Below are 14795 nucleotides of genomic sequence, written 5' to 3'. Positions count from 1 at the left end.
CTGAGCCGAAGGCAGACACTCAACTGCTGAGCCACCCAGGCGCCCCTACAATTCACCCATTTAAAAGTGCACAATTCAATGGTGTTTAGTATATTCAGAGTTGTACAACTATAATCACAACCATTTTAGAATATTTTCAGCACACCTAAAAAGAACACGGTACCCACTAGCATTCATCCCCTCCATTCTCCCTGCCACCAACCCTCCAAGCCCACTCCTAGCCCTAGGTAACTAACTGCCAATCTTAAACTTCTGTCCTATTACAAAATAATGCCATCAAGTATCCTCTCAAATGTAACACATGTTCAGGACAGGGAAACAGGAAACAACCTCCAACAGTGTATTATCCTAACAGCTAAGAAAAAAAAAAAAAAAGAAATACTTATGCATGTGCCTATTTTAAGTCCTTTCACATTGAGACCGCTTTTTCCCCTTATCTCAGTGTGTGTGTGTGTGTGTGTGTGTGTGTGTGTGTGTGTGTGTGTTTAAGGAAGAAAGTACTCACAAAGACTCAAATTAAATCCCTCACTCTGGTTTGACAGCTCATCATTTATTGAATGGCAGTGAAAGTATTACTCATTTAGGCTTCTTGACAAGAATCACTTTAACACAGGGATGCCTGGGTGGCTCAGCAGTTTAGCGCCTGCCTTCAGCCCAGGGTGTGATCCTGGAGTCCCGGGATTGAGTCCCACATCAGGCTCCCTGCATGGAGCCTGCTCCTCCCTCTGCCTGTGTCTCTGCCTCTCTTCTGTGTCTCTCATGAATAAATTAAAATAAAATCTTAAAAAAAAAAAAAAAAAAAAGAATCACTTTAACAGATGACTGTTGGGGCATAAAGACCAAGAATAGAATCAGCAACCACATTAAAGGTCTACCTCAGCTATCCAAATTACTCTCCAGGAGAAATAAAAAAAGCCTCAGAATGATGCTCCTACCAGCTACCTTCTGAGGCCCCCTCCTGGGATGGCCACAGCCCTCTCTGAAGCCGCGCTGACCTCCACAAGGCCACTCAAGCCCCACAGCCCTGCCCTCAAGGAGCTTATGGTTCTGTTGGAGAAAGAACACCCCCAGATGTGGAGCAATTATATCTGAGTAGAGAAGAGACACTGTAGCAACCAAGAGCCCAGAGCTACATTCTGTAGCTTTTGTACCCAGTACAAAAAGAAAGGGAGAATGCCAGTGAGGAAAGCCCAGCAAACACAGGCTAACGTGGCTCTGGCCCTCTGAAGCACTCACTGGCCAGATGCTTTTCCCACTAAACTCACTTTTCTTTCTCCATTAGGGTTTCCTCCATGACTTCATTTGAAATAGCAGTTCTTAGTGGGGATGAGGGAAAGGATCATAGTTAACAAAAAATGCAGATTCCTACAGCAGGTGCCCACTCCCTCACACATCCTTTCCTGTCCCTAAGATAAATGTGAATCTCTAAAGCAGGACTTGGGACAGTGTATTTTGAAGAAATTCTTCAAAGAAACACATTGTTTAAAAAAAAGAATTTTTTTTCTTTCTTTTTGGGTGCCTCGGTGGCTCAGTCAGTTAAACATCTGCCTCTGGCTCAGGTCATGATCCCAGGGTGCTGGGATCAAGCCCGGCATGAGCTCCCTGCTCAGTAGGGAGCCTGCTTTTCCCTCTCCCTCTGCTCCTCCTCCTTGCTTATGTTCTCTGTCAAATAAATAAATAATCTTAAAAAATAAATAAATAAATAAATAAATAAATAATCTTTTAAAAGTTTCCTTGTACAAAATAGGTTTGTTTTTTTTTTCCTAAATATTTATTTATTTGAGGGGCCCCTGGGTGGCTCAACTGGTTAAGCATCCACCTTTGGCTCAGATCATGATCCTAGAATCCTGGGATTGAGCCCCACATCTGGCTCCCTGCTGAGCAGGGAGCCTGCTTCTCCCTCTCCCTTGCCCCCCCCCCACTCATGCTCTCTCTCTGCTCTATCTCAAATGAAAAAATAAAAAAATTTTTATAAAGATTTTATTTATTCATGAGAAACACAGAAAGAGAGAGGCAGAGACATAGGCAGAGGGAGAAGCTCCATGAATGGAGCCCAATGTGGGACTTGATCCCAGGACTCCAGGATCATGACTTGAGCCGAAGGCAGACCGCTGAGCCACCCAGGCATCCCAAATAAAATCTTAAAAAAAAAAAAAAAAAAAGATTTATTCGAGAGGCTGTGTGCGTGCATGCGTGAGCAATGGGAGGGCCAAGGGAGAGTCTCGTGCAGACTCCATGCTGAGCAGAGAGCTCCATGCATGTCTCCACCCCACGACCCTGAGATCATGACCAGAGCCAAAACCAACAGTCCAACACTTAACTGACTGTGCCACCCAGGTGCCCCTTCGTGCAAACAGGTCTAAAAGCACTTGCCTAAGTCAACTCTATGAATCAGGAAATGAGAGCCAAAGATGTAAAGGGGGCTCCCTCAAAGTCACACAGAAAAGAAATGAGCAGCACCTTGGCCTCCCAAATGCAAGCTAAAGCTCTTTCAACAAATCAAAAGAAGAAAGGAATCTGCAGTGAGTCTGGAAAAGCTGTTAAGATGTGGGGAGGAGGCAGGTGGACAGGAGGACTCTTAAAATAGGAAAATCACACATGAAAGCTGCATCCAGCAGGAAGCTGGCTATGGTGTGCAGGGTGACTTGGGTAGACAGACCAGTTAAGCAGTTGTGGTCTGTGATTCCAAGCACACGAGGAGATGCTAGCAGGGATCATAGAATGAATGGAAATAAAAGACAGGCCAGCAAAGAGGTCTCCCCCAAGGGAACCCTGGAAACTGACTAGTTTGGAGTACAAGTGACTGCTGGGGAAAGGGGGGACTGCTGGCAGCAACTAGGAAGGCTAATTTAAAAGGGCAAAAGCCAAACTGGATTGGACATAACACCCAGGACATAATATGCTGCCCAAACCCTAGGTAGCTCCTCCTGGGCACCCCCACGACAAAACACCCTAACAGGAAGACAGAGAAGGAATCCACACAGAAAAGCTCACTGGAAGAGAACGCTGTGCAGGAAGGGAGACCCTCTGGGTGGATAGGAAAGGCACCCACTGCAGGTAGGGCACAGTCCTGGGAAAGGGCCAGTGCCCTTGGCTCTGGACACAAGCCTCTGAGAAGACCAAGGAAAAACAATGTTAGAAGGGAATGTAGGAAATCTTGTTACTATGGAGACCTGCTCTGGTGGCCCAAAGAACACGCATGCACACACAGAAGCTGCAGCGACCACAGCAATGAACATTTAATGAGTGCTGGCTACATGTTGAGGACTGTGTTAGCCACTTCCCGTGGATTGCCTCAATTAAGGCTAACAACAATCTGCAGAGCTGGATACTGTTATTTTCACTGCCATTTCACAGATGAGGAAACAGGCTCAGAACAGTTAAAGAGCCAGACCAAATCCACGCACCAGGTCGTAGAGCTCTAATTCCAAAGCCATGCTCTTCATGAGCACATTACGTTGAAAGTAAAGAGGGCAGCACTGGAACGCGTACGAGCTTGAGAGAAAGGTAGCAGGTGGGAATGACGGCACTGTCCGAATGTCATCCTTTCAGCCAACTGATGTGACTAACAGCAGCTGCAAAAACACATGGCGTTGCCTGTGCACCAACCTCCTGCCCCGACCCCCCCAGAACTGCTATATAAATCCTAGGTCAGCTGAATAGCTGGCGAGGAGCTCAAAGCCTCAGAGCAGGAGCTTCTCCACGGTCTCGGGGCAAGAAGAACCAGAGGCCAATGAGAAGGCACCTGCAGCCTCACAAAGGGCCAGACTGACTTATTTTTTATTATTTTTTATTTTTTTTTATTTATGATAGGCACACAGTGAGAGAGAGAGGCAGAGACATAGGCAGAGGGAGAAGCAGGCTCCATGCACCGGGAGCCCGACGTGGGATTCGATCCCGGGTCTCCAGGATCGTGCCCTGGGCCAAAGGCAGGCGCTAAACCGCTGCACCACCCAGGGATCCCCCGGCCAGACTGACTTAATGGTAAAGCAGAAAACAACCCTGCATGTCCTAGCAGCACCCCTTCAATTCTATTTTTCAGGACTGAGCTCACTTGCACCCCCACCATGCCTTATATAAGGTATGAGACAGATGCTCCAACCACCTGGTCCCGACATGCCTATGAGCCTTGGGAGCTGTCCCCGTTGCCTGCCCACTGCATGTATCCCCTTCCCCCACACTAGCACCCACTCTCACAATGCCCTTTCCAAGTTCTACACAGCCTTCAAATGAGGCCAGATGCTGCGGCAGGTTCTGCAGCAAGCCTTCTGTGCTCCAAAAGCATTCTGTGCACTCCTCCTTCATAAACAGCACCTACCTCTGTGCATTAAAGCCATCTGTTGACGTGCTGTCTCTCTTAACAGAACGTGAACCTCCTCAGAGCCCAAACTTGTTTTCGCATTCCAAATTCTAACAGTGCAAATGGCAGGCATACGATCAATAATATTCCCATGTCAAGTTACTATTAATAATAATAGCATCTAGCAGTTGTTGAGGATCCACCATGTGTCAGGTCCTGAGTATACAAGTTTATTTCTTCTCACGTTCAAAATAAGCCTACAGTGAAGATAATCACCCAATGTTACAGTTGAGGGAAAAAAGTCTATGAGAGGTAAAATCACACTGGAAGTAGATCTCGAGGGATTAAAGCAAAACAGGAACTCAATTTTTTGTCTAGAGAAAAGGTAGGAATTCAGTGAGATTTTTCATCCAAAAACTGGGCTCACTCTCTTCAAGGTATTCTCAGAAGTATTAAAACTCTCTTAGCAAGAAAAGCAAAAAGCAGCTCAGGACCATCATCTCAAAGAGCGGTGGCAATCTGTCATAGGGAAAGACAGACTGGGGCATCTGGCTGGCTCAGCTGGTAGAGCATGGGACTCTTGAACTCAGGTTATGAGTTTGAGCCCACATGGGTGTAAAGATTACTTAAAAATAAGATCTTAAAATTTAAAAAAAGGAAAGGTAGACTTGAAAGTATTTTACTATGGTGGCCAGGGTTTCATACACAAGCCCTACTTTTCTTGAGCTGAAGACTTTCTCTGTTGCCAAATGCGAACAACTTTGGGCTTAGATGCCACCTCCAAAAGGCTACCCCCCCACCCCCCCACCCCCCCACCCCCCCCTTCCCCATCAGGTCTACAAGGAATGATGGTCAGGAACACAAAAGGAAAAGCTATGATGCTATTTTAGGAAAAGCATTTACATATGAAATCAAAACTGCATGGTCTGGCAACTGACTTTGAAAAAGATAAAAAGTTGCATTACTCCCAGAGGTAATTTCACTTTACTTACTTGTATCTTAAGTAAATCACTGAACAGGGCAGCCCCGGTGGCTAAGCGGTTTAGCGCCGCCTTCAGCCCAAGGCGTGATCCTGGAGACCTGGAACCCAGTCCCAAGTCAGGCTCCCTGCATGGAGCTTGCCTCTCCCTCTGCCTGTGTCCCTGCCTCTTTCTCTCTAATAAATAAATGAAATCTTTAAAAAAAAATCACTGAACAGATGCAATAAATAGACAAAATATGGCCTACGATAGAGTCATTAGAAATGAGAGATAAGGGGGGCACCTGGCTGGCTCAGTTAATAGAGCATGCAACTCTTGATCTCAGGCTCATGAGTTCAAGCCCCATGTTGGGGACAGAGGTTACTTTAAAAAAAAAAAAAAAAAAAAGGAAATGAGGGAAGAGGGAAACTGGGTCCAGAGAACGAAATGAGCAAAATGCCAAAGGCCAAATGTCAACAATGAAAAAAGTCATCTAGTAAGTGTTCTCATTAGGTTGGAATTTTAAATATAACCAAATCATTCTCAAATGTATAAAGGAACAAAGAAAAGAGGAAAAGAAACTTTTAGAGATGGTGAAAAATACTCTAAGCAAGAGTTACCACCCAGTGAACTCTCCTGGCATGATACTATAGCAACAACCACAACAACTAAATACTTTCGTTAATACCTTAGCTGGGAAAGATTTCTGTATTCTAAGATTAATGATTAAGTGCTTTCTGAAACCACCCAAGTGGCCCTGACCCACAACTTCTGAATAATAGTAACAGTAGCCCACATCTACTGAAGCCTAATCATGTGCCAAGTATTCTAAGGATTGCAGAATCATATTTGATATTCATAAATATTCACATATACCTATCAGATAATATTATTATTTTCCAGGTAGAAATACAACCAAGGCTTAAAGGACTGGCCTCACTCATAGCCATAATAAGTGGCTGTTTGCCCTCCCTAGAGTTGTGCCCCAGGAGGCACACAGAGCAGACTAAGGAAAGGAGGGGGTCCTATGGTCCTCCCTGCTCTGGAGCAGCTTCACTACACTCCAGATCCCTCTCCACTTTTAGCCCCCTCATCATCCTCCTGAAGCAACAGAAGAGATTATAAAAATTGTTCCAGTTTAATCTTACCTCCCAACCTATCTCAAGAGGTTTATTTTAAACGATTCATTAGGGATCCCTGGGTGGCGCAGCGGTTTGGCGCCTGCCTTTGGCCCAGGGCGCGATCCTGGAGACCCGGGATCGAATCCCACATCGGGCTCCCGGTGCATGGAGCCTGCTTCTCCCTCTGCCTGTGTCTCTGCCTCTCTCTCTCTCTCTCTGTGACTATCATAAGTAAATAAAAAATAAAAAAATAAACGATTCATTAAACTGCAAACCCACTGTTTTTGTTGCTCCCCAAAACACCTCAGAAGTCACAACGGTAACTTATTAGAAACTAAGGATGGTTTTCTGCTGGAAAAAAAACTCAAAAAACACATGCTCTACTGTGACAGGTCAGCAGTACTATCTTCAAACTTGACAACCACATGCGGGTTATAAATTCTTACATATATTATGATTGCAATTATATGAGATACACAAAGCAAGAACATACTAAACAATGGAACTACTTGCTTTGGTGAAGGTAGCACAACTGATGGTAATTTTATTTTTCTAACTTCTGGTATCTGCAACTTCATTATATTGTCTTTTTTGAACATTGTCTTTATCATAAAAATAGGTATACATCTTTAAGTGATTAAAAAGAAGCTTTGGGGGCACCTGGGTGGACAGCCAGTTGGGCATCTGACTCTTGGTTTTGGCTCTGGTTGTGATCTCAGGGTTGGCTCTGGTTATGATCTCGGGGTTGTGGTATGATCCCTACACAGGGCTCCACACTCAGCAGGGAATCTGCTTGGGTATCTCTCTCTCTCTCTCTGCCCTTCCCTGCCTGAGCAGAGCAGGCATGAGCAAACTCTCTCTCTCTCTCTCTCTCTCTCGAATAAATAAATCTTAAAAAAAAAAAAAAAAAAAGCTCTGGTTGGGGCACCTGGATGTCTCAGTTGGTAAAGCAACCAATTTTTTATTTCGGTTCAGGTCATTATCTCAGGATTGAGAGACTGAGCTGTGCTGCGGATGGAGCCTGGTTCGGATTCTCTCTCCATCTCCCTCTGGGGCTTCCTTCCTCTAAAAAAAGAAAATTTAAAATAAGATTTTTTTTTCTTTTTTAAAGATTTTATTTATTCACGAAAGACACAGAGAAAGGCGGAAACACAGACAGAGGGAGGAGCAGGCTCCCTGCAGGGAGCCCAATGCGGGACTCAATCCCAGGACCCCGGATCACGACCTGAGCCAAAGGCAGATGCTCAACCACTAAGCCACACTGACCCAGATGGCTCAAGATAAAATTTTTTTTTCAAAAGCTCTGGCCTGTGAAAACCCAATTCTCACTAAAGAACAATGTCACACAGGATGGTTTAATGTGGAAGTATTCCAAGAATATCAAATATCCTGTTGGTGATGCTCAGGGAAAAATCTAGAACTTTAAATTTCTAAGTATAGGTTGCCCTTAGCCTAATATTTTTTAAAGATTTTATTTATTTATTCATGAGAGACACAGGCAGAGAGAGAAACAGGTTCCACGCAGGGAGCCCAATGTGGGACTCGATCCCGGAACTCCAGGATCACACCCTGGAATGAAGGCACTCAACCACTGAGCCACTCAGGCATCCTAACCTAATATTTTATTTATTTATTTTTTAAAGATTTTATTTATTTATTCATGAGAGACAGAGAGAGAGAGGCAGAGACACAGGCAGAAGAAGCAGGCTCCATGCAGAGAGCCCAACGTGGGACTCGATCTCGGGTCCCCAGGATCACGCCCCAGGCTGCAAGGCAGCGCTAAACCACTGAGCCACCCGGGCTGCCCCTAACCTAATATTTTAAAGCAGTCCTGGTTTTAATAACAGAGAAGGAAGTAGGCTGCAGAAGAGCATTAGGTTCTAAGACAGAGGGTGTCTGTGTGGCAGCTGTTTGATCAGGCTACAGGAAGTATCTCTTGACATAGCCTCATGACATCTTCTGATGCTCCATCTGCAGAAGTTGAGAGGTACTGGAAAAGATCCAGGGAGATGCCGCAGGAAGCACATGCAGGAGCGAAAAAGCGGAAGCTTTGGAGAGATTATCAGGCTAAAGCCAGCCACAGCTAAGAAAGTGATCATTTTAGGAAGATCTTTTAGGAAGAACTTTTGATGTCCTTTAAATCACTGTCAATGACCTCTACGGTCCAGAAGAAAATTCTGGCATAAAAAAATTAGTTTGGAATGGAAAAAAAGTCTTTACAAAAGGAAAAAGACAGATCTAGATCTTGCTTTTAAAGGTATTTTTTTTGCTAGGACTGAGCAAGGAAGTCTGTTTTAGGATAAGCCAATGTCTTCTAGTTATGGATCCACTGAAGCCCTCAAAGTTGGTGGTCCAACACAGTAGTGTGCCACCAAAAAATAATCATCTCAATTATTTATCTGTTTTGTAGTCCCAACATCTAAAATAGAGCCTGGTACTTTCAGGTACTAAGTAAATATCTGCTGAATTAGCTGTATCTCCAAGGGGCCCTGAATCCTCTCAGTCACCTGCTGGAGAAGCTAACAAAACCCAAGAAAGAAACCACTACTGGAGAACGTGAATGAGAAAGCACTTTAGGGGATCCCTGGGTGGCGCAGCGGTTTAGCGCCTGCCTTTGGCCCAGGGCGCGATCCTGGAGACCCGGGATCGAATCCCACGTCGGGCTCCCAGTGCATGGAGCCTGCTTCTCCCTCTGCCTGTGTTTCTGCCTCTCTCTCTCTCTCTCTCTGTGACTATCATAAATAAATACAAAAAAAAAAAAAAAAGAGAGAGAGAGAAAGCACTTTAGTGTGTGAATGCCAATCATGACTACAGGCATGTTTCACTATAATATTACCTGCATTCATAAACATAAGGATGGAAGAACAGCCCTGGAGTGAGACTGCCTGAATTTAAATCCTGGCACAGGACAGCCCAGTGGCTCAGCGGTTTAGCGCCGCCTTCAGCCCAGGGTGACATGATCCTGGAGACCCGGGATCGAGTCCCACGTTGGGCTCCCCACATGGAGCCTGCTTCTCCCTCTCCCTGTGTCTCTGCCTCTCTCTCTCTCATGAATGAATGAATGAATAAATAAATAAATAAATAAATAAATAAATCCTGGCACTACCTCTTGCCAGCTGTTACCGCCCCCTCCCCCCCACAAGGTACTAACTTCAGTGGGTCTCTCTACATCTAAACACACAAAAGGGAGTAGCAGTGTCTGCTGCCTAAGAGAGCTGAAAGGATGAAATGAGATATGCAGAGACACATAAGTGCCTAATAAATATTCTTAACTATTCATTGTATTATTTTGATATATAACCCCAGAGCCATTATCTCTTGGAAAAACACAAGATCATAGATAAGGTCACTTCTCTCCATGAAAAGATATGACCCTAAATTGAAGATTAAGCAATCAAATGCATTCTTTTCCCTGAGGAATGAAAAGAAAAAATTGGCTCTTAAATCTGAACTTTTTTGACCCTTCTTCAATCTTGTTTTTTCTCCTCCCATCTACATAAAAACCTTCCCTGGGCAGCCCAGGTGGCTCAGTGGTTTAACGCCGCCTTCAGCCCTGGAGTCCCAGGATCGAGTCCCACGTCAGGCTCCCTGCATGGAGCCTGCTTCTCCCTCTGCCTGTGTCTCTGCCTCTTGTCTCTCTCTCTCTCTCTCTGTGTGTGTCATGAATAAATAAATAAAATCCTTAAAAAAAAAAAAAAAAAAAAAAAAAACCCTTCCCTACCCTCCTATGGGCCTGGCTTAACCACAGGCACTGCTAGCTCCAGGGGACAGTTCTTATCTCCAGACTGCAATACTTCTGTGGTGCTGGGCAGGACATTTAACCTCACAGGGCCCATATTTGTATCACAGAGGAAGAGTAGCCCAGGGTGTGATCCTGGAGTTCCGGGATCGAGTCCAATGTTGGGCTCCCCACATGGAGGCTTCTCCCTCTGCCTGTGTCTCTCATGAATAAATAAATAAAGTTTTTAAAATAAATAAATAAATAAATTATCCCCCAAATCTAACAATCTTCAAATAGAGGGTGCCTGGCTGGTTCAGTCAGGAGAACATGTAACTCTTGATCTCAAGTTTGAGCCCTATGTTGGGCGTAAAGATTATAAATAAAATACACTTAAAAAAAATCACGGGGCACCTGGGTAGCTCAGCCAGTTAAGTGTGGGACTCTTGATTGTGGCTGGTGATTTCAGGATCATAAGATCCAGCCCCGCAGCAGGCTCCACACTGGGTATGAAGTCCACTTGAGAGTCTCTCTCCCTCTGCCTGTCTTCCCCACCCTCTCTCTTGTGCGTGCAGTCTCTCTCAAAAAAATAAAATAAAATAAAATCTTTAAAAAAAACAACACATAAACCCAACCCCCCCCCCCCCCCCCACACACACACACACACTGCTTTCTTTGGCTCTTTGTGCTATCTAACATCTCCCCACCACAAGGTGTGTTTCTCTTGTGGGTCTAATCTAAAATGACATTACAGGTTAACAACAGACATGGAAAGACATTTACAATATAGATTTCTGGTGAAAAGGCAGATTAAAAAATAATATGATCAGTGACACATGAGTGGCTCAGCAGTTGAGTGTCTGCCTTTGGGCTCAGGGCGTGATCCCAGTATGAGGATTGAGTCCCACACTGGGCTCCCTGTGAGGACCCTGTTTCTCCCTCTGCCTATGTCTCTCTCTCTCTGTGTCTCTCATGAATAAATAAATAAAATCTTTTAAAAAAATAATAATATGATCAGCCAATATTAAGCCCATTTTAGAAAAAACATATGCATACACCCACACACATCTTTGACAGGGTACAGTCTGAGTTGTTTATAATTTTTTTTAAAAAATTCTTTGCATATCTATATTTTCTTATTTTTCCACAATGAAATGAACACTTATGGCTTCTGAAATAATAATTCAAACAAGTATTTTATTTAGCAAGAAAAATAGATCTGGCTTCCAAACTATAACCAAATGCCTCCCTGATAGGGAGCTCAGCACTCAGGGGCTCCCGTGCACGGAGACACAATGTCCTTTGTACTGTTTGCCTGGGACTAAGCTGAAGTGGTGATGCTGAGATGTTTCTAAGTACCAGCCATCTGGTACCACCAAGAAGACCCAGCGCGTGCTCTCTCTCTCCCATTCACCTCAATTTCCCAAGCTTCCCATTTACAAGCTCTACTGATTTGCAACTCTCCAGGCAGCGTTTACAAAACACAACCAAAGGTCCTGAACTACAGTTCAGCACTTTAATGTCACATTCACTGACTTAGAATCAATGACAGAAGAGCCCAAGTTAACTCTGGCAGAGATCCATGTTCGAACTACCACCCTTCCTTTCACGTTGTTCAATGTCAATCCGTCTAACCACAAGAAAAAAGAAAAAAAAAAAGCCATCATGTTTAAAAGCATCGTCCTCAAATCCTTTATCCAGTAAAGTGCTACTGCTTTTAACACAAAGTTGCTGACTCTTGACAGATTCTGGCATACTGAAGAAAGCCACTGTTGAGCCTTCCAAGATCTGGTCAGCCAAGAACCAGTTCATCATCACCAGGCACAGGTATCATTAGATCATACGGCATGAAGACTATTCTGACAGCTCAGTGACCCACCAGCAAAACGGTGCCTGAGATAGGAGCACCTGGGTGGCTCAGTAGGTGAGCGTCGGCCTTTGGCTCAGGGTGTGATCCTGGGGTTCCAGGATCAAGTCCCACATCAGGCTCCCTGCATGGAGCCTGCTTCTCCCTCTGCTTGTCTCTGCCTCTCTCTCTGTGTCTCTCATGAGTAAATAAATAAAATCTCTAAAAAAAAAAAAAAGCCTGAGAAACGAGTGATTTCCCAGCTAACAAGAGCAAAGCACATACTAAGAAATACGTGATAGAAAGACATACACCAAACACAGTAAAGATGAAAGCAGTATGAAGTAGAAACAGAGCAGTCCAGAAAGTGTTCTGAGGGACTCCTGTTACGGAGTGAGCCATGAGGTTAGCAGACTCTGTTCTAAGAGGTAAGCCTCAAAGCTGCATACTCCAATTTTTAACAATATGATGTCTAGGAAAAGCTATACACTTAAAAAGAAACTGCTTCTCGTCCCCTCCCTCATGCCCTTATCTTTTAAACTGTAAGCAATTTAGGTCAGAGCCCTTTCCTCCCGTACAAAATATTTTTAGAGACGGATTACAACAAAGAAACATAGTGTCTACACAGCACTATTTCATGGCAAGAAAACAAAACTGCGAACTCTAAGGATCCCAAAAATGTGACCATTTTGGGGCTGAACCACTCCCCTTCCCTAATTATCCCTCAAAGGAAATATATATCAGGCACTGCGGGCAAAGAGGGAAAACATGTCTAATTACAACATGTGCACTCGGTGGATGAAAAATCTGAACATTCTTGAACTCTGGCCACATTTCAGAAGACTTTCCATTTGTAGCTTAATCTCACTGAAGAGGAAAGGTTAAAGATCAGCTGAATTTCAACAAGGGCCGCATCAAAAAAGACGCGAAGAGAAACCCACATCTACTTACCCACAACACAAGGGAAGCCCGTTGAAAATTCAAGATGACCCTGACTCCTTATCAAGCATCTAAGGAGGAAGTGGTTTTTATTTTCAAAGTACAACTAAAAATAAAACCGATTTGGAGAGTATGCTCAAAAAAAAAAAAAAAAAAAAAAGAGTATTCTCAACTAGAGAGAAAACACATGCAATCGTGAATGTGAAGGTGCGCGTGGAAAGGCTCCAGGCCTCAGGTGTTCCTGCAGAACAGTCCCCAGTCAAGACCTGTCACCCACAGCCCGCCGGCCTTTGCCTGCAGCGGCGGGAGGCGGCTGAAGACCGTGAGGGGCTCGGTGCTCCTCCCGCACGAGGCTGCCTCACGTACCGGGGAGGGCGCCCGGAGACCCTTCAGGAGACGGCACCTCATCAGGCACCTGGAGCGGGGACTACCGCCCGGGAAGCCCGTACAGGCTCCGGCGTCTCTAACCCGGCTCCCGAGGGCGCTCCCCCCGCCCCCTCGGCTTCCCCGGGGCCGGCTCCCTCGCTGTGCCTCCAGCGCTGCGCACTCCCCCCTCAGACCCCGTACACGGCCTTCAGGTCTGCTCAGGTGCCACCGCGCCGGGGAGGACAACGGTGCCTCTTTCCTCGGCCCACGACCCCTCATCACCTCCTAACGTAACCGTATCATCTGCTTATATTTTACTCAGCGTTGACTCGCCCCCCCGCCCCCCCAACAAATATGCTCCCGGGGAGCAGGGATCGCAGTTCTGTTCGCATCCCGGGCGTCCAGGACGGTGCAGGAGCTCCGGGGAAATAGTGCACGAATGAATGAACTTGACCGTAAAACTCCAGGAGGAAGGCGAGACGGCGGTGAGAGCGGGAGGGAATGACAGGGGGGTCCGCGGAGGAAGAGGAGGGCTGCGCCGCCGGCAGGCGGGAGGCGGCAGGCGCGAGGCGGCAGGCGGCGCACGGACCCCGCCGGCGGCTCCCAGCAGCTCCCGGAGCCGCACGCAGCGGACGCGGCAGCTCCCAAGCCTCAGCGGAGCGGTTCCAAGGGCAGGGCCGACCCGCCCTGACGCCGGCGGCCCGGAGCGCCCAGCGCCCCCCCCGCCCCCCGCCCCGGGCCGCGGCCCCTTCCCCGCTCGGGCCCCTCACCTGGTCGCCGGCGACCGGGCCCGGCGCTCCGGCACCTGCCTGCCCCCGAGCGCCCCCGAGCGCCCCCGAGCGCCCCGGGCCGCCCGGCCCCCTCCGGCAGCCGCACCGGAAGCGCCGCGGCCCGGCCGCAGCGGGGAGGGGGCTCCCGCCGCCCCCCGCCCCCCGCCCCGGCAGCTCCACAGCCCGCGCCCCGGCCGCGCGGCGCCCCCTCACCTCCGGGCGCACGTACGACACGAACGAGGGTTTGGGCGCCTTGGTGCCGCCGCCACCGCCGACGACCCCTTTCCCCAGCATACCGCCGCCCTAGGAAGCAGCGCCGCGCGGGAGCAGAGGCGGCCGCTCGGGCTCGGCAGCGGCGGCGGCCACCAGCTCTGGCGGCCGGGGCTCCGCCCATCCCCAGGGCCGCGGCGGCCGCGGCGACGCCCGCATCCGGCTCCGCCGCCGACACCGCTCGCCCCGCCCACCCGCGCGCGGGCCCGGGGAGTCGGGAGCCCGCGGCCGGAGGCCACGCCCCCTCCGCTCGCCGCAGGCGCGTCGCACGGGCGGAGGTTCGCCTTCGGCGATTGGCTCCGCTCGGCCAAGCCCGCCCCCTGCGCCCTCTGATTGGGCAGGCGGCGCCGCCGGCCTCGCCCCGCGCCGAGCTACCTCTTGAATGAACCGGGCGAGGATTCCCGGGCCAATCCGGAGGGCGCTGCTTCCGGACTCCGCGGCGGTTGGGCGAGGGGCGGCGCTGCGGGCCAATGGTGCTGCGGTCGCTGAGCTGCGAGCCGCGGTGC

General features: G+C 47.8%; 1 protein-coding gene across 1 annotated transcript in view; it reads right to left on the bottom strand.

Moving 5' to 3' along the window:
- Nucleotides 1-14477, bottom strand: part of MTMR12 (myotubularin related protein 12) — a 72466-nt gene extending 57989 nt beyond the window's left edge. Inside the window, exon 1 of the mRNA XM_072757141.1 lies at nt 14233-14477. Within this exon, the coding sequence (XP_072613242.1) occupies nt 14233-14313 (81 nt within the window). The 5' untranslated portion in view covers nt 14314-14477. The remainder of the gene's footprint in view (nt 1-14232) is intronic.
- Between the last annotated feature and the right edge of the window lie 318 nt (nt 14478-14795).

Source organism: Vulpes vulpes, chromosome 4, assembly GCF_048418805.1.
Source record: "Vulpes vulpes isolate BD-2025 chromosome 4, VulVul3, whole genome shotgun sequence".
Taxonomy (NCBI): domain Eukaryota; kingdom Metazoa; phylum Chordata; class Mammalia; order Carnivora; family Canidae; genus Vulpes; species Vulpes vulpes.
The sequence above is the reverse complement of the archived record's forward strand: the minus strand, read 5'-3'. Positions and strand labels throughout refer to the sequence as shown.